The following is a 26,055-nucleotide window of genomic DNA, read 5'->3' as shown; positions in this document are numbered from 1 at the left end:
TCCCTTTACTTCCCCATATCTCAGATGAGAAAATGTGTGTTGTTAATAGTTTGGCCAAGTGCTACAGCAGAGAAGGTGGCTATGAACTCGGGGTTTCAGAGCTTAGATGCCTAAATAGATGTAACTATTAAAGAAAAAGGCATTTGGGTCTAGAATGAGAAGTCCAGATAGCTGAATTAAAACAAATCTTTGCATAATTACAGTTTACTGGGAAGCTTTTTTTAAACAATAGGATTTCTGTGGTCTTAAATACATGATATAAAATAGTATCATGGGTTTTGTTGTTGTTGTTGTTGTTATTTTGTTGGGTTTTTTTGTTTGTTTGTTTTTGCTTTTCAAGACAGGGTTTTTCTGAATAGTTTTGGCTGTTCTGGAACTCACTCTATAGACCAGGCTGGCCTCGAACTCAGAAATTCGCCTGCCTCTGCCTCCCAAGTGCTGGGCTTAAAGGTGTGTGCCACCACTGCCCAGCCTAGTTTCATGTTTTTATTGCCTTTACAAGTATGCTGCTGCTTACATATTTTGCAGTTGTATTGAGCAATATGATTTTTTCTTTAAATAACAATTATGTTCAGGCTGAGGAAGCTACAGGATTATATAGGCAATGAGAATAGAGACTCTGTTCTTTTTTGGAGCTCGCCTTCCTCCCCTTTTCAGCTTGTTTCTATATGTGATATGAAAGGCCCTTCATCTTGGGAATGAGTATTTTTAAAAGTTGTGTTTTGGCTCTGATATCCCCTGAAAAAATGTCTTTTAAAATTAGTGTTGGTGCTGTGCTGTGCACTCTACCACTATGTAGCATCTTTTGCCTCCAAGGACAGTCTCTGAAAACTAAGAGCATATGCTTTTATAACATGATGAACCATGTCACTGGGTATTAGCGGAGATAAATATTGCACTGACAGGCTGAGTTGTCCTTTTGACTCTATTTTGTTTTCTCTCACAGATTTTCTCAAGGTCAGCAACTTGTGACCAAATTAGTGACTGCTCCTGTAGCTTGTGGGGCCGTCATGGTACCAAGTACCATGCTTATGGGTCAGGTGGTGACTGCCTATCCTACCTTCGCCACACAACAGCAGCAGGCACAGACATTATCGGTAACACAACAGCAGCAGCAGCAGCAGCAGCCGCAGCAGCAGCAGCAACAACAGCAGAGTTCCCAGGAACAGCAGCTTCCTTCAGTTCAGCAGCCAGCTCAGGCCCAGCTGGGCCAGCCACCACAGCAGTTCTTACAGGTAACTCCCCACGAAGAGGCTGCCCTGAGGGGGTTGGCTATGTTATAATCAGATAAGCTGTTAGATGAATAGGTTTTTAAGGGTCTGGGAAATTCTTAAACACTTTCTGTGGGATTTTAATATCTAAAGAACCAGATAACAGTGAGATTGGCTGTTTTACCTTTTCTTCAGTCTTAGAAAGCTTTTAGATTTCAAAGTCTTGCCTAGCCATACTCCTTCTCTGAACTTCTGGGTAGTGACCGACTTCTTACTCATGTCAGGTCACTTACTGAGCCTATTTTCCCTCCAGAATTTAATAAAAAAGTCTATTTTTTTCTTACATACCATCAAACTGTACTTACTGGGCAGGTACATCAAGAACGATCCCTTTTCAGCCTAGGAGTTACCTTACTTATCTGATCAAATTTTATTCAACTCTGGTTTTGTTTTGTTGGGTTCCTACCTGGCCTGGAACTCAGAGATTCTCCTGCCTCTGCCTCTGCCTCCACCAAGCCAGCTTATTAGAATTTTCTTGTTAGAAATTAATGTCAAAGGTGAAGTCCAGTGTAGATGCAATATAGGTTTTCATTAGAACTTGAGCTCTAAATTCAGGGTATCCTTAATTGAGTCATGGCTTCACCATATACATGTGAGCTTTGGCATGGCACTTTAACTTGACAAACCTCATCAATACATTGGACATAATAATAGTTCACACTTCATGCCTTTTTAAAAGAAAGCATGTAAATTGCTAAATATACTGTACGGTATGTAGCTAACTGGCAGAGATGACCATAATCCTGGCAAATGTAGTAAGACATTTGTATTCATGACAAAACCCACTCAGATACCATGTGGATAAGTCATATAGAATGCCTATCCTTAGGTCCAGAGGAAAGTCCCCTGGATGGCAATCCTCAGCAAGGAGCCAGTAGAACTAGTTAGTTCCTAGACTCCAGTGCTGGGGAGTCTGCTGGGGTTTCTGCTGGAGTCCATCTGGGCTAAGGGAAATATTGCCTCGTCATACCCACAGTTTTCATAGGGCTTAAGTCTGAAGTACTGCAATTAATAACTGGGTTAGCTATTATTACAAATAATAAAACCAGTCGTAGACTATTCTTTAGGTGACTATAATACATGTTTGATATATATCCTGTGAGAATTAAACGGAAACTTAAAATGTGATAGGCCTTAAGGTCTCAGTGTTCTAGATCTATCAAAGACGACAGGCCCTTAAAAAAAAATGAACATTTGGGGCCATGGACATGGCTTAATAAGTAAAGTGCTTCCTGCTGAGCCTGATGTCCTGAGCTCAATCTCCAGGTCCCACGTGGTAGGAGAAATTGTTCTCTTATCTCCACATATGAACCCTGGCAGGTGCACACACACACAATGAATAAATGTTTAAAAGTATTTTTAATACAATGAACAGTCTCTTCTTCCCTGCCCCCACCACAAAAACGCACCCTCCAAACAAAAGAGCCATAAAGATATTAAATGGGCAATGCTTTCCCTAAACATATTTTATAGATGATACATAATTTCACTTTTCTAATGAACTGCTTTGAAATTGTACTTGTGTTGTGGTCAGGGAATTAAATAATATAAATCCCTTTGTCTTACTAAGACTTATTCTAGTAACAAATCAAGATGAAAACTCGTAAAGGTCCTTGGCAGGTTTTCTTGTCTTAGGTTTGAAGACTGTCCTTGTGTTCGTAGGCATACTTGGAGATGTCAGTCACCCACGTTAGCTTCAGTTCAAACAAGTTGTAGCAAGTGTGTTATGTCCCAGAAGTACTTTCCTTGAAAACTCTCCCATCTTCTCAGCTAGTCCGACCTTTTTGTGTACCAGTTACAGATGGACAGACAGCCAGAAGTTAAAGCATGGTGGACAAACAGTGGTAAATTGAGACTTTGAAGGTCAGACAGGAAATGCAGCACCCAGTGTGTCTGGTTATTGCTGGGGGAGGGCTTTACTCTGTCACCCATACAGCCACACAGGACTCCAACCTCCAGCTGTGCCCTCCTTTTTCTGTAGTGTTAGTAAAAGACACTGCTATGCTGAGTTTGTACAAAGTGAAAAGGCCAAGGCTGAGAGAAGTGGACAGCTTGACCAAGTCACACATCTACAGTGGAATAGCTCAAGTTAACCCAAGCCTGCGTAAGGCCTGTGCTTGCTTGCTTGCTGTCTGACTTTACGGTGTGTGGAGGCTAGCAGTCAGTCAGCCTCAGGTGGTGTTCCTCAGTCTACCTTGGTTTTTTTGTTTTTTTTTTTTTGAATACATTTTCATTATAATCTTGGGTATGGGATATGGGGCTGCTTCAGACTGTCCACAGCAGCTGACAGTGATTTGCCTCGTGCTCTAGCAGGGCTGTGATTTGACCTGCTGCAGATAGGGTCTATGATTGTGTGACATTTGAAATTCTGGGGACTTTCAGTATATAAATGCTAGGGCCCCTGAGAGGTGGGTTTTTGGTTGGTTGCTGTTGAAGTTTGTTAAGTAGTTGTGCATAAAGAAGAAAGAAGAAATTAGCTATCCTGATGGTGAAGATCAAGCTTGCCCTAAGGAACCCAGCACCCCTAGTTAGCACAAAGTGGTCTCATAACATTGCCTTCCATTCCCTGACTTTATTCAGGGATCTTCCTTTCTTTTCTATCCTTTTCTCTCTAGTGTTAGGGGATTGAAAGGGTGGAAAAGGTGGAGGAGGGTGGGAGAAAGAAGAACCCACAAAGTAGCAAATGCCCTCTACAAGGGTCTCATGAGACTGGTTTATTCACTAGCTTAGGTTGGTTGGCTGGTGAGCCTCTGAAATCCTCTGTCTCTGTCTCTCACACTGGGGTTACAATTGATTCTTTACCAACAGGCAGACTTGTGTGCACTGTCAGTCTGACCAGGCAGTGCTCGTGTTCTATCCAGACACAGCTGTGCTCTAGTTTACTGCTTAGAATTTGGGCCTGTAGGAAGTATGTGGCTTGTCTCAAGACATTCCCATCAAGAATTCCTCTAAAAAGTCAAATCTTATTATGTGTTCAGAAAGAAGGTAAGGTTTTTGTTTTCCAAAAATAGTTTTTAGATTAGCAAACAGAATGAGAGTTTAAAGCCCTTGTGTCTGTGGACTGTGGGCAGTGTGAACTGACGAGTGTGAAGGCAGAAGCCAGACTGCATCATCCTTTTTGTTTTTAGACATCTAGGTTGCTCCATGGGAATCCTTCGACACAGCTCATCCTCTCTGCTGCCTTTCCACTACAACAGAGCACTTTCCCTCCTTCGCACCACCAGCAACACCAGCCTCAGCAGCAACAGCAGCTTCCTCGGCACAGGACTGACAGCCTGACTGACCCTTCCAAGGTCCAGCCACAGTAGCACACACACTTCCTCTCTGACATGAGAGAGGAAGGGGATGGCCAGAAAGAATCGCTCAGTTGGCATTCGGTCAGAAGTTGAACAGTTTCATGAGGGTGGTCTTGAGTGTTCAGTTCCTTGATAGACGGTAGGGAAGTGCTGCCCAGTGCTTCAGATGTCCACTAAATACCAGCCAGTGGGAAATGGTCATAGGGACACAGCCAATTCTGACAGTTTCTTTGCCCAGGTATTTTTTGATAGAAAGAGTATATTGCCAAATGCTAACAAGCTCAGCTATCAACCAGATCTTTACTGAATCCGAAGAGCACTAACGATGTTGGTAGCTTTAGTGGGTCTGTGCCTGCATCAAATATTACAGAGGGCACACCACTGCCAGGGGTTTGCTTAGAATGCCATGAAGATAGTCCAGTAGTTAATAGTCCCCACCCCAAACTCCTCTCCCTGTTCAGATAATGATGGAACCGTGATGACTTTGAGAATGTTGTGCAGGTTTGAATTCACTGTGTACAGATGCTGTAGAGTGTCTCTGTGTCTGGATGGAGGAGAGAAAGCCACTTTGAAACAGAAAGCATTATCTGTCTCTCACAGGTATGAGTGCATTTCATTAGGTTTGACACCATGTACAAACTGATAACAACCTCTCTTTTTTCATTTTGTTTACAACACAGTAGTGTTCTAGTTACTTTTCCAGGGCACAAGTCTTTTTGTCCGTGCTTTGGCTGGGATGTCACAGTTTGTTCAGTGAGGTAATATGTGCTGCTGGGAATGGATTTTTTTAAGGTTAAATTATTGCTACATTTCCACTTACTCAGAAATATCCCTTATTTCATTATTTTTCAATTATGTTTGAGAGAATTGCACTGCTTTATTATTTTAGATGGTTTGTTGAGAGTTTGATCACGTATTTTGATATATTTCATAGTTGGAATATTTATGTAAATGGTTTTCAACAAGCCTGAAAGTAATTTCAAGAATGTTTCAGTTGTAAGAGTAAAGTTTGCACACAAAACATTTTAGGCACTTTTTTAACATTCTCAGAGGTGGGAATTTTAACTTTTAGGATTTGTTGGAATCTTTTTATTATCTTTAAAAACTTCAATGCTTCTTTTAGTCAGAAATGATTCAGGGTTATTTGAGGGGAAAAAACCCATAGTGCCTTGATTTTAATTCAGGTGATAACTCACCATCTTGAATTCATTGTCTGGTTTCAGTAGCAGTTTTGAAACCTTAGTACATTTTTAGCAGCAGTGTCATTCTCAAGTTCCCATGAAGACTGCTGCGTCTCTTGGACTGCCCTGACAGCATCACAGCTGGGAATGTGATCCCAAAATCGTTTCCTGTTTGCATCTTCCTTTAAAGCTAGGTAATTCTTTTAGGAATTACCAGTAAATACTTGCTCAGAGACAAGGGACAAGTTGTCTTTGATTTTCATCGCAGCACTAGAATAATGTAACTCACATGCTTTATTTTAAACATTAAGATTTCATTTGGCAATATCATTCTCTACAGGTAATAAATTCCAACAAAGCTACATACATTTTAAAAGGCATTTTTTTAGATTTTACGGTACTAATAATGAGTTTTTCAATTATAGAACAAAAGATCAGTAGAATATAGAATATCAAGTATTACTGAGAAAAGGGAGGATAAGTGTGGCACGTTAGAATTGACCTTAAAAGGAAAGTATGCGATGGTGAGGTGCTAAACCGGTTTCAGCAGTGCAGATAACCTAAGGCAGAGTTGCTAGACCAGGGCTCGGGGAACTCGGAGTCAACTGTCTGTCTCTAGCTTTGCTCTCATCATCAGTAAGCATGTCTTTGTTTTCCTGTTTACCTGACAGCAATTAAGTTAGCAAGTTAGTGATAGAAAAGAAAACAACCAAAGAAAATTGGTACCTACTCTTCTGCATAAGAAGTGTGTCTAGACACCAGTCAGTAACTCACACGCTGCAGAGTGCTTCTAGCTGACATTCATACGAACACCAGAAATAGTTGTGAGAATACACATTGATGCAAGTTTGTGCACATGTGATGAAATCAATGAAAGTCGAGCACCCACATTGCTTTTCTCCCTTCCACATTGCCTTCTTATCTTTGGCCATTCCATGTCCTCGGAGTTGTGCCTCATTTATCTTTTTGCATTACATAGTGACAAGGATTTAGTGATAAGGAGATTCAACATGCTAGTTATGTAATTCCTGCTGTTCTTCACAGTTCATTTCCCTGCTTCAAAGTAGCAGTTGATAAGGAGCTCTAGTTGCTAAGGCTGCTGTCCACACGGAGATGCATGCTGGGCAACAGTTGTCAGCACCAGCTGCCTCTTAGCTCCTTAATTCTTGGTTCCTTTGGATGGCAAACTGTCTTTGTCTGCTCCCCACACGACTCCAGTATTCTGAAGAAAGTTCATCTTTTGCCTGTTCATTTCTGTAGCCAAAGCTGACTGAAACCCCAAATCTAAATCATGAAAAGATACCAAAAAGAAACACTTCTCAGCTTCTTAGAAACCTTAACTTCTCTTGCTGTATTTCATGGATTTGATTTTCTTTGAAATTTTTGATTCTGGGCAGCGCTTTTTAACTAAGAAATTGTTAGGGTGAAGGTCAAACAGGTTCTCATTGCCCTGCAGGTACCTTGCTCTGGACTGCTTCTGTATGGGGTGACTTGGTGTTGCTGAACACACAGGATTAGAACAGTAAACACAAAGCTGCCCTTGAGGCTGGCGTTAAACCAGAGCCTCGATATTGAAAATATCAAGTCCTCTTTCCTTCCTTAGAGATGAGACTGTGAGAGGAAAGCAACTGTGGTAGGTGGGCTTGCTTGCACATGAGCACCAAGACCCTTCCCCAAGCTCTATCCTCAGTCAGGGTAGCATTTAGAGTGCTGTGTTCTGCTGTCTCATAGACATGGCTTAGGGATGTAGTACTAATAAAAGAATGCCCGTGCTTTTGAATAGTTGTGATAGCAAACTCCAGGCTAACTAGCAAGTGTTTGAATTCTGTGTGCTGTATAGTAGTTGGTCATTGCCTTAAAGCAGTCTCTTGGAAGTTGGGAGCACTGAAGCAGTCTGGCCATATATGGGCATCACGTTGAGGGAGATGAGCCTTGTTCAAGCCTTAGAAATGACCCTTAGTCTACACAGGTAGATTCTTTTCACTTGGATATTACTGTGTTTAAAATGTTTCCACTATGTTGAGGCAGTTTTTTAAAAGTGGAACACAGATAGGATTTTTAGTATTTCTTTTTTTGTTTCTTTGGTGATTAAAGGTTTGTTGGTAGACATTTGTGTAAAAGTTGTTCAAGCCTATCATCTTTCCAGTACTTGTGGTCCTGTTCTTAGTACCAGAGTCCACAATGGAAAGGATAAACACTGGATATTAATATTGCTGAGGGTGCATAGCCAGGTGTGAGCTGACTGGAACTTCTCAGTGGTGAAGAAACAGCACAACGGCACTTGCCATTTTCATAGTGATTGCATAAAGAGACCTTCTAAGTTTGTCTGGATTGAGTGAACACTCTTCTAAGAGGAGCTTCTTAAGTAAATGCAAAGGAAAAGAGTTGACTATTTTTATAGCATATTTAATATATTTGTATATAACTATGAGTGTAGTAGGAACCCTCCACATGCCTCCCACTTTTCTAATTCCCTCCCCTTTTGCCGTAGCCCTAGTCCAGCCTCATCCGCATGGGTAATGTGCCTACTGTCAGCCTACCTACCAAAAGATAGTGCTGCTGCTTTCTGAGACAGGTGAGATCAGACTCTCATGCCTGGGGATCCTTATGGGAGGAATAGCACACACTTAGAACAACATACCACAGTTTAAGAGCATCATTTTGAAAGGTAATAAGCACTTTATTGCAATTATTCATTTAGATAAAGTTTGTATCTTAGGCATTAACCATTTTTAAAGGATCCCCTAATCATCACTTAGGTGAAATTATAAATGACACATTTCTGAGAAATGTTTAGATCCAGTGAACCGTAGCAGGTTTATGGGAATGATTTCAAGGTAGCCAAATAAACTCTGACTTTTGTTTTGAATGTGGTGGAGTCAGGAGATTGTAGATTCGTAGTTTGATTTAAACACTATTGTAAACCTATCTTGCCTATTGTGTGGACACCAAAAGAGACCAATGAGCCTGTTTATTTTCAGAGGTCTAGGAATATGCATCTGTCTGAGTAGATATACAGAACTAATCTATAAACGGTTGGTAGTAATATTTTAGGATACAGTAACTTCAAGAATTATTGAGTGTTTTAAATGTGCCCTGAAATGTTGGCATGTCATTTCAGCGTTCCCATTTGAGTTGCTCTTGTAATATTTTTGCACAAAAAGGACTGAGAAAAGACTGCTTTGGTTGAAGAAAACTATAATTTGGTCTTATTTTAATGTCTCCTGTGGAAACACTGGAGGTAAATTTGTTGGCATAGTTACTAATTCAGGATATTTAAAACAGTGTTGAACAGCTCATCAGAAATTAAGCAAACTTATATATTTAAAAATTAAAAATCTTTTTTTCCATGTGACTGTTTTGCATATTTTTTCCGTTGTCATACCACTACATTCCTTGTTTTTTTTTCTGAAATAATAATTTGTGAAAGATTTGAGTATTCAACAATATTTTTTAAGATGCCTGGGTTTTCCCAGGAAAATGTCCTAGTGACGTAAGTTATAGCTATATAGAGTTTGTGGAGACTATTGAGATTCCATCAACACCACCAGCAAACACTGAGGTGCTGAGCCAAGAGACAATCACAATAGTAAGTATTTACAGGACTTAGGAGAGGCTGCAAGGAACGCTTGTTCCCAAAGCAGTTCTCTGGGTCTCCTAAATAAAATGGCTGTGTATTTATATTTCTACATTGTGTAGTTGGTGATTTGGTCTCCTGTATTTAATTTATTGCATTATTTTCTTGTCCTTGGAGAACTTGCTCTTGTTTGGGGCAGTCACTACCCCACCCTCTAGTGATTCTCCACTGACAGATCATTGGGATCCATTGTGCATCGGGATGGTGGTGGAGGGTAAACCTGAATGTCCCTGCACTTCCCTCCTGCTCTGAATTCATTTAAGGAAAGAACATTAAAAGCTAACTCCTTTTAGCTCTGGTCACATAGTGTCACTTGTTGCCTTCTCTGATTCACGGGCACTTTTTATACGTTTGTTTCCCCAACAGTCAAAAGGCCAGTAAGACAGAACCAAGGGCACATGTTGCCTCTGTTTTTGCCTATTTGGGGAAATGCTAGCAAAGTAATATCTATTAATGACTGTCGTCACTACATCCACACACACACTGAAAACTTTGAAAAGTTGGCTGTCTTTTAGATCCTCCATAGTCCAGTCCACCAAAGTGGTGCTTGAACATAGGAAGTCTAGCTGTGTGAGGACCCTTCCTGCTCACGTGACCAAACTGGGCTATGGTCCTCCTTTAGCACTGATGTGGCTCTGGAGTCCCACAGTCAGGGTCTAACACACACAGGGGTCCCCTGGAGAGCAGTGATTAAAATACTGTCAGACACAAACTAGGTTTATTACTTAAGAGGCATCTAACTCTGAGGGGCATAAATTCAAAATATACCATTTTTAGATGTTTGATTTTAAATCAGTGAAAACAAACTGTGACATCGCGTTAAGAACTGACATTTCAAATGTTCTAAGCTGGCCTGCACTGGTTCACATTTATTGCTGGCAATGGTTTGAAGAGAACTACAAAGCTTATTTAAAAAAAAAAAAAAAAAAAAAGAAGTTAAGTTGATTTCAAGCAAAGACATTGCCTTCAAAAAGTCCCTTACGAATAAGCAAGGGGTGTGTCAGCCAGAACTGGAATTTACACCATTCTAAAATTTATTTTGAAATCTATTTTACTGTGGTTTAAGCTGGGGAAAGCTCCAGTATAGCACTTTCATATTCACCCTGTGTAAAGATTAAAGCCCAAAGACAAATTAGTGCTGTATTAAAACCAGTTAGTGCAAAAAACGATATAAGTTTTATCTTTGTAAACTCTGTTGAATCAGTTGGCAGTTGTACAAACATGCACCGGATTTCTCTTAAGTTCCGTGTGGTCTTGCTGTGCTGTTCCTGACATTGCTGTCCTTACTGCTTGGTTCTGGGTTTAAACTAAAACAAGAATAAGCAGAGCACATCCTTTGCAGCTCCAAAAGAGGGACACGCACATGGCTGTGTATCTCCAGATAAGAATCCCTCCCCTTCTAAAGCCAACATTGAATTGAGACTTACACTCTTTCAGGTATTTACCCCTTTGCCAGAACTAGAAATATGAAGGATTATGAACGATTTCAATGGTGCTATATTGGTTCCCTGGCTTTCATGAGCTACGTTTGGAAATACAGCACTGAATAAAATGCAGACTCTTGCTACCAGCTGAATATTGCCGCTGTAACTGGGCCCAGTACAATTGGTTATACTTGTTTATCAAAGTTGTCCTTTGGAGAAGTAAAAGTGTCACACCAGCCTGCCTTCCCTCAGGCCTCCTGCGGTACGACATGCACAGCTTTAACGGAGAATCACAACAGACTGTCGTAACGCTCTTTTCTCTAGACCCTTGTGATGTATTCAGAACCTAAAACCCAGCAAAAGAGCCAAGCAGTAGCAATGTTTGTTTTTTTTTTTGTTTTTTTTTTTGTAAATGTAAAAATAATTAGCTCTAGACCTGTTTCCTCTGATTTAAAAATAAAGAATACCTCAGTGCTGCTCTCAGTATCACCTGCTTTATGTGGCACATATGTGTAAGAGTCCCATTTGGATTTATAGAACAACTATTAAATGTTTTTAAATCTGTCAGTGACATTTTCCTTTCTTTATTCAACACTGGGGCCTGATTGTGTCAACAATGTTTACCTTATACCTTCCACTTTCTCTAAGCAGTGATGTCCTGCTGCTACAAGACTTCTTCCTCCAACGACTGGTTCCCCATCCCCATCTCTGGCTGGGGCTCGGCAGCTTACAGTGCTGCCAGCTGCTTTCTACACTTATCTCTCACCAGTCTACAAGGTGTAGTATGGGGACATGGCTTACAATTTTTTTAAAGTGTTTTAACTCATGGGCATTGTTTTTCTATCATCTAATCTTGTATTTTTATTGAGTTTGAAAACTCCTTAAAAGCTTGCAGAAATGACTTCTTCAATTTTTTTCTACTGCCTAACAATACTTGGAGAGAAGAGCTAACAACTAAAATAACTTTGAACCGTTTTCAGAAGAACATTAGGAGACTTAACTGGGTTTTCCACATCTCTTCAAATTCAGATTACATTGTGGGCATTTGTCATCTCAGTAAATATGAATTATTCCATCATGTCCCACCCAGGGAATGCTTGGACGTTTCTATAGAAGAGCTGGCCTTCACATTTAAACCTTAGTCTAAGAAATGAAATCATAAAGTATTTTGTATGTAACACACGAGGAAAACAAGTACTAGTTATACCTTTTATTTACATTGCTTGTTACAATGCTTATTCAATATAGAAAAATATGAATACATTCATAGTATTCTCTTTTAATTTGGTAAGTCCATGTTGTCAAATATTGACTATTTTTATATTGGGTGTCCGACCCAATTAAAAAAAATAAGAGGGAGAACGGGCCTAACCAGCAACTCTTACCGTTTGTTACTGATATAATCCTAATTCCCAAGGACAAGATAAAATTACTGATTACTGGCTCAGGAATATGGTTTTAAAAGTAGAAGTAATTCATTCTTTTCCCCCAAGGAAATGCTTAAGGTATACATTAAACACCCCAGTGACCAAGGAGAAAATGTGTTTATAAGGGGGTCATGCTACAAGAAAACTCAATGGTCAGCCTCACTTCAGTGGACACATATATCAAGCAGAAGTGGAGGCTGAGGTGTCAACATAATTAAGCTAGAGAGAACCCACACTTAGGAGTCAAACCTTTTTAAAAATCTTTACAAATAAAATCAATGATTATATCTTTTGGGCATAATAATTAAGTGGGTCAAACTTACAAATCAATGCTACAAAATACAGTGTTTCCCATTACTTTTAGTTGTAATGTACACTATGTACAGAAAAGAGTTGCCTATCTTACGCTGAACACAGGAGAACAGCTTGTTAAAAACCAGACTCTGGACTTATAAACAGGGCAGAAAATGCAAACGCCAAAAACACGATGCCTCCGATGATTGTCACTGGAAAAGAGAGAGAGAAGGGAGTCAGTGTTGCTTCCACTGTGACATGCAAACAATACCTGAAGCTTTCCTCTTCCCTTACAACTGACCTTTTCTCTGGGCACTGCTTGTAGAAAGAGAAGTTAAAGCAAAGATGGCAAGCAGCAGTTGGACTGTAGCAGCTCATCACCTTAAAACCCCGGTCTCGGGCGTGGTGGCGCACGCCTTTAATCCCAGCACTTGGGAGGCAGAGGCAGGTGGATTTCTGAGTTCGAGGCCAGCCTGCTCTACAAAGTGAGTTCCAGGACAGCCAGGACTACAGAGAAACTCTGTCTCGAAAAAACAAAACAAAAAAAAAACCAAAAAAACAAAAAAAAACAAAAAACCCCGGTCTCTCGAGGGCCCGGAGATGGCACAGCGTGGAAAAAGTGCTGCGGCCAAGCCTGCTATCAGTGCCCACAAGCTCAGACCCCAGCCCGGTTTGAATGTTGAAAATGTTCAAGCCTCACACAGGGTCTGCTTAACAAATACTTCAGGCCAAACTTCTACAAGTTTTTCACTGGGTTACAAAACAAGCAAGTGTGGCCATATTTTAGATAAGCTTGTGATATTCTCATTTGTACACATAGGAGAAGTCAGTGCACAGTAACAGGCAATGTGTACCAAGGCCTAGATCAGGCACAGAGATCAAGTGGCCTCTGGAAAAATGATAAGAGCTAGCATTCTATTATCCTCCATGATTTTCAAGCATTAGAACAGATGATACTTCCATTTTCATGAAAAAAAAAAAAATGAGACCTTACCAGTTCGGACAGAGATCTTTTGCGCTATCATCCTTCCTCCAATTACTGCCAGTCCAGTACATAAGCAGTGTCCCACTGTGCCACCCACTGCTACACCATAAGGGTCCTGGAAGCAGATGTAGCTCGTGTTAGCTTATTAAGTTGGAGATGGTGTTTGAGAATGGTCAGTGTTCAATAGAACTAGATATGGGCTCTGAACCATAAACATCAGAAGTGCTCATATAAATCCAGGCATACTGTAAGTTTATTACACAGAAGATAGCTGCCCAGGGAATGTGGACAGCACAAGGATGGATCTGAGAGTATAAGTCTTATGTGGCACAGAATTGCTGTGCTTCCTGAGAGCAGGAATCCTAGCCCTTGACCCTCGTGCTTTTAGCTGAGGGTGAGGACTAAATACTGCTAAAGTAAACAGGGAGCCTTCACAGAAGATGACCCTTAAGGGTAGGTAAGACCCCACGTATATTTGGGGAGGAAGAACAACAGAACATTTCAATGTTTCTACAGAGAGACAAGGAGGCCCTGGAGAGGGGTCCTTAGGAGCCCGGGATGGAGGTGTAGGGCTGTAGGCTACCACTTAACTCCTGTGCCAGAGGCCAAGGTTGAAAGTCTAGCTACAGGAGGCCCCGCCACCCCCCATGAAGTCATCCTTTGTCTTGGCTGGTTTCAGCACAAGCCCGTACAATTCCTGCTTTCAAAGTTTAATGGAGACAATGAACTAGTTGGGAGTAAGCTGGGGAGAAATAACTCCTGTAATACCGTGCTGACTGGACTGGGGTAGGAGGAGATGAAGACAAGAGAAAAGCAGATGGATGGGGAGGGACATGGGATACTGTGAAAGCTATCAGGTGTGACAACCAAGTAACTGAGAAATTGTTATAATAAAGACGGGACCAACTACCAGGTAGTTGGCCTCAATAGGTCTAAGTACTGATAAACTCAGCACTGATAAACGTCTCTGATGTCCTATCTTTCCTGGTGCTGTGGTAAAACTTGGAAAGGCACATAAAAGTTAGGTGTACTTGGGTTCACAGCTCAGGAGTACAGTTCATCACCGAGGAAGAGCTGTGAAAGCAGAAACTTGGGGCCGCTGGCCACTGGCATCGTTAGGGAGCAGATGGTAATGAATGCTTGTGTTGAGTTCACCTGTATACAGACCAGGGTCCTAGGCCAGGGAATGGTGCCCCCAACACATAAGTGAGATCTTCTACCATAACCTAATCAACATAGATCTCAAGTTGAATCCTACTCTGTAAGGTAGGCAACTGGGCGGTAGAGCAGTTCTTTTTACCAACCACAATAATGTTTCTGAACTTTGGTTAAGAGTTTGGGACAGAAGGACCAAGCAAGGAATTTCATTTCTCCCTTTAAGTCAGAGTGGAGGTAGCAATGCAGAAAATCCCCAGAAAACTGAACTGGGAGCAAGGCAAAGATGTACATTGTAAGGGGAACAAGGCAAAGATACATGTTATAAGGGCTGAGGGTGGATGCTGGGATCCAGGAGTGCAGTGTGGCTAACTGGGAAGAAGGCTGAGCAGCAGCCAGCTGCTGGGCAGTCCAAAGGCACCATATATACAGTCTGAACCCGAGACTGTACTGCTGCCATAAACCGCTACTTCAGAAGATGCTTCATCTCATATGAAAATAAATGGTACTAGAAAAAAAAAATTCACTGGGTTAAATAAAGTTATTTTAACAAAGATCCTTCAAAAGCAAAACAGCATGATTCATAAAAAGATTAATGTTAAAGGAACAGAACCAGACAGTTTAAGGTCTTTAAGCACTGCTACAGTGTCAGTGGCATGGAAGGGTGCCTAGCCCATGAGTGCTGGGCTGGGGGCTGGACAGGCCTGTGCACTGCTGCATTCCATCTGCAGACAGAAACTCATAAAGTGGGGAACCCGCTGACCCTGGCAGGACCTCCTCCACCACAGGGCCTCATTTTCAAGGTCCAATTCTGGAATTCTTATGGAAAAACAGAAATGAAGGCAGGGCACAGCCATTAAGGAGAATTTTTCAAGTTTGTTTTATGAGAATCAAATGGGAGAGTAGAGTACCACCCCCAACCCCCGCTGTATTTTTTCCATCTCCAAATAAAGCATTTTTAAGGTTTCTGACAAAACCTTTCCCTATAACTTGCCTGAAATCCTCCCTATTTTAAACTGTAGAACTATGTGAGGAACTTCTTCAAGGATTTAAATGCCTCTGTGCACTAACAGACGTAAGATCAAGAGCCTGCAGCTCCTCAGGACACTGGCAGCTGTGAAAATAACCTGACAGCTCCCAGGAGAGGACGTCGATCCATCCCCACCCCAACAGCAAACCAAGAGAACCTTTTAAATCAATGTACCCAAAGGCAAGGGAGAGACAAGCTCACTTCGGGCCCTGACATAAGGCACCCCACCTCTCTAAGCTCTTATCTGCTCAATCAGGGATGGACAGTGTCCTCTAACTTAAACTGCCGAATCAGTGCTAGAGCTGAGGTGGACCAGAAATGCTCTACAAAAGCAAGACTTGGAGCAGTCCCAAGATGAGTGTGGTGAGCACTCTGTAAGCAACCCTCTAGGTCAGTGAGAACTTAGCAGGTAAAAGGACTTGGAAATCTTCTCGGCACCATTAAAGCAGTGTTGACAAAAGAGTGATGCAAGAGCTGCTCAGATGTAATGATGAACAAATACCCCGTGGCACAAAATCTGCTGCTACGTTTTTTGTTTTTGTTTTTCTGTTTTTAAGACAGTCTTAGTATGAGATCAGCATTTACAAGACTCCCCAGTGCTAGGATAATATGTGATATACTAATTTATATTCCCAAGAAGCATGTAGAAGTCATGAGCAAAAAAGTAAGCAACAAAGACACCAGCTACAGCAAAGCACAGTAAAAGAACTCAGCAAGACAAACGAAAAGAAAAATTAAATTTGGGTTCAAGAACTAGAGACACAGAGAAAACTCAGGAGGCTATTTCTAGGTCATAAAATGAACAGATATGTCAAACTTGCCATGTGGGCAGTCCTGTGGCCTCTGACCGACACCTGGAAGGGAGCAACTGAAACTGGTCTTGATATAGACGTGGTCCAATACACTCACCTCTCTAGCTGCCAGGACAATGGTAGTGAGTTGAGAGCGATCACCCCATTCTGCCAAGAACGTTAATGTGAGCGCTTGAACAAAAATGGGTGAAATAAAATGTAACCACTTTTTCTGAGGTATTGCTGTGCTTGTACCAGTTTCAACATCTGGCCCATTTAAGAGTTTGGTTCGTTGGAACTGAAACAAATGAAAAATACCATTAACCCAAGTAAGCCTATGAATATAGCATAAAGTCACTTTTAAATCATATGGCATATTCTCCAAAGAAAATACACTGTATCCTCCAACTGCCCTTGAGCCCCCAGCCTCATGCACTGTCAATTTTCCCACTCATAGGTCGGCAAATAGTATTTGGATGTTTCAGAAACATGCAGAATAGTTCCCACGAGTCCAACATCTGCCATCAGCCTAAAAAGCTAACTATCTGGTGGACACCTCCCTCCCTGCCAGTCATAGTAACCCACTCTCAGCCACAGCACAGCAGGTGTGGAAAGGAACTAAGCTATCGCATGCACACAACACTTTACAACTTACTTCTTCATCCTTCTTCTTTAACTCTGCTTGGACTTCTTCTAGCTCCTCCTGACCCTCATCTGGGCTCATCTTCAAACCTTCCCGAAGCATTCTAATGCCAAAAATGGCGAAGAGTGCAGTTGAAACATAGTATGTATACACCCTGGGGATGACTGTTGTGGCATAGCCAAACAAAACTGTAAGGAAATGTCAACAGTGTTAACAGTGTTTTCTACAGCAGACCAAAGAAACAGTTACATTAACAAATCATAATTTACATTATTGAAGGAAAACTGGTTCATATTAGACACATCAAATATGTAATGACCTGAAATACTTCTGGTTCTTTCCACACCAACTTTAGAATGGCATTCTAAGACAGGCATGGCCTCATTTCCATGCCATATGCATCTGCTATAGGACATTTCTTAATATGCTGACTGGTTCTCCATTCAAACTCAACTAATGGCTGGCTTCCCTTATATCCGTGCTAGGCACAACACTTGAGCTAGGCAGACTGTGATGTCTTCTAAGAATGCCAACATTTTATAAACTGGAAGCCATACTCTACTCCGTAAGTAGATGTTTCTTTGTCACAGATATCAAAAGATCAAGGAAGACAACATAATTCACAATCCTCTTTTTTTTTTAAAGATTTATTTATTTATTATATGTAAGTACACTGACTGTAGCTGTCTTCAGACACTCCAGAAGAGGGAGTCAGATCTTGTTACAGATGGTTGTGAGCCACCATGTGGTTGCTGGGATTTGAACTCCGGACCTTCGGAAGAGCAGTCGGGTGCTCTTACCCACTGAGCCATCTCACCAGCTCCACACTCCTCTTTTTTAACTATGTAAATTTAGTACATCTTATGAAACAATACTAAAAATTCCTTATAGGTATGTGTAGATGCACCAATATGACATATATTTTCTATCTCTTATCTTCTGAAAGGGCCAAACAGACATTTTACTAACAAAGAGCATTATGGGGAACTTTCTAGAAACCATGAAGCAAGCATAGAATGTACCTGTAGGATCTTATTACTAGAAGTTGAGCAGAACAAGAACCTGCCACAAGAACAAGGCAGCCAGACAGACAGGATCCCACAGGTTGGTCTGGACAATGTAGTCAACAAACAGCTGGAGAAAGCTCATGCGCATAAGAGCGGGAGGAAGGAGTGGACAAGGCCAGAGGTCACTCAGGTCTGGAACACATGCCAGAATTAGGAAGCTAGAATTTTGAATGCATCAAGGGAAAATATGCAAGAATTACACTAAATCTCTAGGGAAATTTTGGTAAAGAGAAAGGTATATATTGTATTTCAGTATCTCCTCACAGGCAGGATATTAGCTACAGGAGAAGACTAAGTAAGAAAATTCTGTACTGGGTAAGCCATATGAATGGGGAAAAGAAATATGAATGCCACATGATTTCATGGGATATTCTTCTTCAGACAGGACACCATTGCAGCTCCTGGCCAAGATTATGTAACTTGAGCTTACCCATGCAGAAACATTCCACACAAAAAGGGGAAGGCCATGGGATATGAGAGAGGACATGACATTATTCTCTAAAACATGTGGCTATCATAAAGCATAATAAAAGTCTAAGTAGTATTTCAGATTTAAAAATAGAAAATCAAACATCTGATCTTGCATGGACATTGTACAAGTGAAAACAGGGACCACAAAGTCCCCAAAAAAGAAAAGTATGGTAGTCTGTCTGTCTGTCTATCTCTTCCTAATATAGATATAAATTATATGTGTATAAGTACACATTATTTACCTAGACACAGAAATAATATATAAGCATACTCAAATTTTTTACACAGATTGTAACTCAAATGCTAAAGCAATCAGGGAAGGTAGTAATAGTAGGTGCGTCTAGCAAAAAAGGTATACAGTATTCATTATACTTTTTTATCTGTATGGCTTTATGTATTTAAAATTACTTCCATAAAAGTTTGGGGAAATGGCTCAGTGGGTAACATATTTATTGCAAGCATGAGGATCTGAGTTCTAATAAACTCAAGAAGCTAGCCATAGCTGCACACATCTATAATCTTAGTGCCCAGATGGGACAAGGGGACTGGGAGTCAGAGGCAGGAGAATGGCTAGCTGGGATCATATACACAGTGGTGAAGACGAGACCCTCTCTCAAGTGCAAGGCAAAGACCAACAAGTACTCTACACCTGCACGCAGGCACTATCCACACAGACATCCACTCACACATACAATAGAAAAAGGAAATAAAACTACTGCCATAAAAAATTAAGTGTTGGAATTAAATGTAGAAAGCCTTTTGAAATCCCCTAAGTTTATTCTCTTTTTCTCTTCAGATACACTATCCTCCCAACCCACACAGAACCTATGCTGAAGCTCTCCAGTGAGTGCCTGAATACCCAGATACCTCCAAGCCCATGACACTTCTGTCTCGAGGCCCAGAGCACAGAGGCACACATACAATCTACGCTTTAGGTTCCTGCCCTCAGGAATCCGCACCTACATCCTCTGCATCACTCGCTCTCTCGGTGCCAGTGGTTAAGTGTAGCAACGTTTCTGTGGTTCCTGAAACACAACTGTGTCACCATGCCAGCCCTGAACATCAAGGTGACTACTAAGTGATGGTGTAGCATATAATGTAGGTCCCACTGGACAAGGATCATTTGTGTTCAGGGAGATGAAATGAGAGCGGTTCCACCATACCGAGGCCAGTGTGTGGTATAAACTTAGGAACTGTGTTGCCCTGGGGCTTCCCATTTGGTACTATAGTATGCAGCTGGCTGCAGACAGCTGAGCAACTCTATCTCAAAAAAAAAAAAAAAAGGTAAATAAATAAAACCTTTCCTGGCGCTCAAACACTTAAGTCACAGCAGTTTACTCAAGTTAATATTTCAGTTTTTTCCACCACTATTAAATATAACAGTTAGGGTACTTAAAATTATGTATTAAAGACTACTATGCATCAAGGCAGTGACTTGATACGTTTCAGGAGAGCTCTGTTTGATACACTTGATGGTTAACAAGAGTAGCACAACAACCTTGCTGGGCCGGCAGTCAGTCCACAGGTCAGTAAGGCAACTTTCATCCCATCATTCTTTTGGTTTGGTTTGGTTTTTGGTTTTCTGAGACAGGGTTTCTCTGTGTAGCCCCGGCTGTCCTGGAACTCACTTTGTAGACCAGGCTGGCCTCAAACTCAGAAATCCGCCTGCCTCTGCCTCCCAAGTACTGGGATTAAAGGCTGCCCGGCCTCATCCCATGATTTCTAACACTGACCTCAGGAGTTCTAAACTGAGTCTGAGTAGCATGGCTATAGCAAAAACTCCTTACTATCTATTTATGTATATATAATTTCTCAGCTATTAAAACTTTTTTTAAAAAAAAATCAGTGTTGATGTTGTATCTTACTTCACTCTAGCAGTAAATATTCATCCGCAAACTGAACATAAGATGGGGTCAAGTTCCCAATTTAAAACCTGATTAAACTTGTGATATATTTACTTTAACTATATACTAATAACAACCATAATAATTCAGTCTTTACATATCTAGAGACTTAATAATAAAAGGAACCTTCAACAACCTCTGAGCTCCAGCACTGTATGTGTACTCCTTCACAGAAAGATAAACGAGGACGGTGCCCACAAAGCTTTCTAGCCGGTACTGGAGCAGAGCTCGGTGAGGAAAACAATACAGGAGGAAGGACTGTCACAGACTGCCGATGGACGGCTTGAGTTTACATGCTTCCTCAAAGGAGTGACAGTGACAGCCCGTGAGGCTAGTGGCACTGAAGTTTCCAGTGGGAAGATGTTATTTTATTCCCCTATTCATTCATCCACCGGATAGGGTAGTTTTGTTTATTTATTTCATGGATGCCAGTGTTTTGTCTGCATGCATGCCTGTCCTGAGGAGGTCAGAAGAGGACCTCTGATGGATAACTGGAGGTAGGGATGGCTATGAGTCACCATGTAGGTGCTGGAAGCCAGACCTGAGTCCCTACAAGGGCAGCAAGTGCTGTTAACAGCTAAACTATCTCTCCAGCCTCAGCCTTTAATATTTTATTGTTTTTTATAGTTTTGGTGTGTATATTCATGAGTTGAAAATGTGTGCACATGGAAATCACAGGAAGACATCAGGTCTCTCACTGACCCTAAGCTTAGAAGTTTCAGTTGGCCACTGAACACTGCTGTCTCCACTCCCACAATGCTTGCGTTATGGGCACAGGCAGCTCTGCACTTTATATGGATGCTGGGAATTAAAACTCAGGTCTTCATTCTTACACACCAAGTGCTCTGACCCACTGAACCATCTCTCCAGCCCTGCATTGGGTATATTTGTAAATTATTTTTAAAAGTGTTTTTACTTTTATACAGTATACCAGAAATGAGATATTTTCAACTCCTTAAGTTTATATAACTTAAGATAACATCAGATAAAGTATACAAAGATGCTGAGGTCCTAATAGGGCAATCAGACCCTGCCCAAGGCCAGCAGAATAGGAGAGGGCAAGAAAAGAACAGCAGAGAGCAGAGTGAGGCAAAGGATCAGGCACACATCACACATCAGCTGGGAGAACGAATGGAGCTATGGAGCAGTGTAGCTGCATTGTGCAGCACAGAACAGGTGCATTCTGATGTGCTGATGAAGCCAGCAGCATCAGCAGTAGCCTCCTGACAGCGTTCAAACAACACATCCCAAGTGAAATCACCAGTTTTGACTCTTTTTCTTATAATATTACTTCTTTCAAATATATGATACATAAATAAAAATGTATATCTTTATATGAAATATAAGTATATATGAAAGGGCCACTTAACTTCTCCCAAGTCACTCCCACTCTCTCTACACCCCGAACTTATTTTTTGTTTTAGTTAAAGAACTCATCAAGACCATATACTCCTAGGTAGGGAGCCCTCTCCTAGAAAATGGCTGACCTACCAAAAGCTACCCTCTTAAAGAAAATGGCCTCTCTCTCCACAGTCCCTGAGTTTGGGACGGGGGTGGGGGGACAACGATGAGCCCCTTCCTGGTTTACATGAGTGAATACTGACAGATTTGATCTTGTCTGGCCACCAAGCTGCTGTGTGCTCAAGAGTGCAGGGGTCTGTCATGTCTAGGAAACACTCTACTGTAAGAAGACCTCGGGCTCTTACAATCTTTAATCCCCTCTCTGTAACACATTACTTATAAAGAGAAAATTAGTTTCAAATTATTCTAAATATCTAAAATACTTTTATGTTTATAAAAACACAAGCTTTAATTAAGGCAAACAGTAATACAATTAAGAAGACTAAAGGATGCTGTATTCCACACAGGCAGGGTGAGAAAAAGCTTAATGACAAAAGCGAAAGCTGACTCTCTGCTGCTACCTCTTGCCTCTCAGGAAGAAACATGCAGTTTGCTATGGCCTGTTGAATACTATTTCTAAAATTGCAAATATAAATAAGTTTATCTGGACTGAAGAAAAAGAAAACAAAAACCACTGAAGGAGAATAAAATTAAGGATTTAAGAATCAAAGCTAGAGCTGGCTCAGTGGCTAAGAGCACTTGCTGCTCTTGCAGAGGCCTGGTTTCAGTCCCCACTCCGCTGATGGCTCACTACCATCTGCAATCCTCTTTCTGTACTCTGCAGGTACCAGGCATATGTGATGCACCTACATACAAGCAGGCAAAACAGTCATACACAGAATAAATCAATCCAACATACAAAAATTAAGGATAAAAACTACCAGTGAATAAATGATGAGAATATGTATTTGGTTCTGGCTCTGAATAACTAAAAATTCCACCTAAGTAAAATCTGGGTTTTAATAATGTGATACACTGAACTCAATTCTGAGGATTAGCAGTTTCCAATGTACCTGGATGGATGATTCAAACCACACATATGCTTTCCCCCAATCACTGTGCTCCCGGTCAAGTGCCCTTACCCGACAAGCATGTCATCAAGGCCAAGGCCAGCATGGCCCCGGCCAGCACAGTCAGCCGGTTATAGCGCATCGCCATGATGGCAGCTATGAAAAACGTCTTGTCGCCGAGTTCGGACACTATGATGACTGATATGGCAGCCACAAACGCATGGATAAATCCCAGATTCGTCTGGGCAGCCGCATCTTCTTTGTTGGTATGAACTGGGGCGACTGGTGTCAATCCTTTCTGAAAATTAAAAACCAAATACAAATTTTAACTCATTTAATTGATATTCTTTTATTTTAAATAGGAAGAGTAGTTGTTTATTATTTATTATTATTATTATTATTACTGGTGGTGGTAGTAGTGGTCTTTCCAGTGATTTACTGCTTTATCTGGATGCCATTAGTAATTACAGTGCCCAGAGTAATTCAGCTCTCTATACAAAGCAATTCAGAAGAGTGCATTACATCTAGAAATTCATTGTTCTCTCATTCAAGTTTCACTAGTAATTTAGGTGGCAGACTTGGTGTGTTTATCAAGCATTCACTGACACTATAAAGGACTAAGTAGAGGACTGGAGAGATGGCTCAGCAGTTAACAGAACACCGACTGTTCTTCTAGAGGTTGTGAGTTCAATTCCCAGCAACCACATGGTGGCTCAGAACCATCTATAATAGGATCCGATGCCCTCTTCTGGTGTGTCTGAAGACAGCAACAGTGTACTCATATACATACAATAATTAGATATGTATCTTTAACTTCTTTTTTAAATCTTAAAAAAAAAAGTGGGGGGGACTCAGTAGAATTCAGGAAGTTCTCAGAGGCTGCAGCAGAGGTGGCTTTGGCTAAGACAAGGTTTAATAGAGCTACATGTGCAGATGGTCTGTGATGAACTCTAAAAGTATCCTGAAATGTCATTTGGTAAAAAGGCAAAGTAGTCTTGGTGGTATTAACATGAAAATATGACAAAACTTCATTGGCCTCCCCAAAGTTCACTGGAGCGTTCTGAAGCCCTGCCCTGTAAGAAGGCACTGATCTCTGAAAATCATCTGAAATGAAAAGATTCTAAAATATGGATTGGCAAGCTAGCAGAGGCCAATCCAGTTTATAATTTAAAGAGATTATAAAAAATAAAAGAAGGGGGGAAGGGAGGGTGGAAGAGGAAAACGCCACAAAGAAGACTGTATAGCCTAGATTTTCTGTGGCGAGGATAGATGTGACCTGTGAACTCTAATATACTCAGCTCCTGGCTCATTACTAAGAAACTTCACTGGCTGGAACTCTAAGGTCAGAGGAGACACCAGCAAGGAGGTGGAGTATACGTTTCATAACTGGGAAAGTTATGTGGCTTTCCTTATACTATAGGTAACATCTTCAATTTTTATTGTGTATATTATTCATTAACATATGACATAAACTTGACTTCAAACACTACAGGACACAACAGAACTATAAGAATAACCCAGACTATTAGTTAAGCAAGTACCATTATACAGGCTGTCTCCCAATCAGCACTTTAGTTCTATCTAAGTTGAGATTCCTTTAAATGAGCTTCTAGCTGGTCCAATAGCCTACACGCATTAAGCACCCCAAAACACATAGGCACTTCAAGTAGGACATCCTAAGCACATTATTTATCTGCCCAATTGCTTCACCCTTCCTCCCTACACTACCCTGTCTATATGACACAGGATAAAACTGTCCTGAAGTCACCATCCTGTTGCCGCATCCCCCTAAGTACTGAGATTAGTCACAAGCAAGCATCAGCTACGACACAAAGCTAAAGTGTCTATGTGAAAAGACTTCTCAAAATTTCAGGATCCGAAGTCAAAGGAAAATTTCAAGCGTAAAGTAAATATATAAGATCACTTAGCTCCAAACCTTGAAAAAGAAAAATTTGCATTTTAAATCAGATTACAATAGAAATAATCACTTTCTATTTTCATGGATTTATAAGCCCTAAGTCCTTGGTCATATTATATAGTCTGCTCTTCTAAGAAATCACGAATGAAGTATGCCTGAAGAATACAGTAAAGGAAGGCACGGAAGAGATGGCTCAGTGTTCTTTATGAGGACTCAAGCTGGGTTCTCAGCATCTACACAAGGCATAAAACAGTAGATACCCTGTCTGACTTAGGGCTTTACCTCTGTGAACAGACACCATGACCAAGGCAACTCTTTTTTTTTTTTTTCCAGTAATAGTTTACATACAGCAATAATGTATTCTGAAATGTTCATTTAGTTTGAGACACAACTCATGTCTCACTAGTAAAAGGTCAGCCATCTCACCTCAAATACCAGAATATACAACAGTTACAGCATAGTAAAAATTTTTCCTACTTTTGATAAAATCTAGTTCAGTTAAAATAGTTTCATTCATTGCTTTACAGTTATACAGATTTGAGCGTAAAATATGTGAATTGTTACACTATAGCTATCTCTCTGCACACCATGTGATCACAGAATCATTAATCGTTACTTCTGAAATTGAACTGACACTTTCATTCATGCAGTAAAGCAAAGCAGGCTGGGTAAACATATTCATTGGGAACCGTATTACTGTGAATTTCACAGCCACATGATTAATTATGACATTAGATGGATTCACGAGGACTAATTTTTTGCATAAATACCAATTTCTCCCTGTTTATTTTATAATGTAAAACTGATTGATAACAGCAATATATCATATAGTTTCTATCTGTAGTGTTAAGACAGGCGATAATTAAAGGACAATGGGATGGATGCTATTTAAATACATGTAAAACACACTGTACAAATATACTGGCTTTACCATTTATTCCTACATAACAAGAGTGCCTCCCAAAATGATCAGTGAGGACAAAGTGTAATATCAAATATGGTTTCCAGAACAAAACCCCTCTAACAAGAATCAAATTTACAAAAATTTTCAACCTTTAAAGTTTTCTTTGAAATAAAGTCTCTATACAGCAATAGTGATTAACACCAGCTTTTCTACGTTTGTCCTTCCAGCTCTTTTAAACAGACGCCA

General features: G+C 40.7%; 2 protein-coding genes across 5 annotated transcripts in view; one reads left to right on the top strand and one right to left on the bottom strand.

Annotated features, from left to right (window-relative positions):
* Clock (clock circadian regulator) overlaps nt 1-10,325 on the top strand; it is an 82,082-nt gene extending 71,757 nt beyond the window's left edge. For all 4 annotated transcript variants that reach the window (XM_021162109.3, XM_021162108.3, XM_021162107.3 and 1 more), the window contains 2 exons: nt 947-1,235; nt 4,400-10,325. In XM_021162109.3, coding sequence (XP_021017768.1) covers nt 947-1,235; nt 4,400-4,579 — 469 coding nt within the window. In that variant the 3' untranslated portion in view covers nt 4,580-10,325. The remainder of the gene's footprint in view (nt 1-946; nt 1,236-4,399) is intronic.
* Nucleotides 10,326-12,004: 1,679 nt separating this feature from the next.
* Tmem165 (transmembrane protein 165) overlaps nt 12,005-26,055 on the bottom strand; it is a 29,536-nt gene continuing 15,485 nt past the window's right edge. Inside the window, exons 2-6 of the mRNA XM_021162931.3 lie at nt 23,060-23,285; nt 17,147-17,322; nt 16,610-16,789; nt 13,525-13,630; nt 12,005-12,742 (exon numbers count right to left, since the gene is read on the bottom strand). Of these exons, the coding sequence (XP_021018590.1) occupies nt 12,666-12,742; nt 13,525-13,630; nt 16,610-16,789; nt 17,147-17,322; nt 23,060-23,285 (765 nt within the window). The 3' untranslated portion in view covers nt 12,005-12,665. The remainder of the gene's footprint in view (nt 12,743-13,524; nt 13,631-16,609; nt 16,790-17,146; nt 17,323-23,059; nt 23,286-26,055) is intronic.

The sequence above is a fragment of the Mus caroli genome, unplaced genomic scaffold (assembly GCF_978045245.1).
Source record: "Mus caroli unplaced genomic scaffold, Mus_caroli_1 scaffold_4, whole genome shotgun sequence".
NCBI lineage: Eukaryota > Metazoa > Chordata > Mammalia > Rodentia > Muridae > Mus > Mus caroli.
This window is presented reverse-complemented; position numbering and strand designations above follow the sequence as displayed.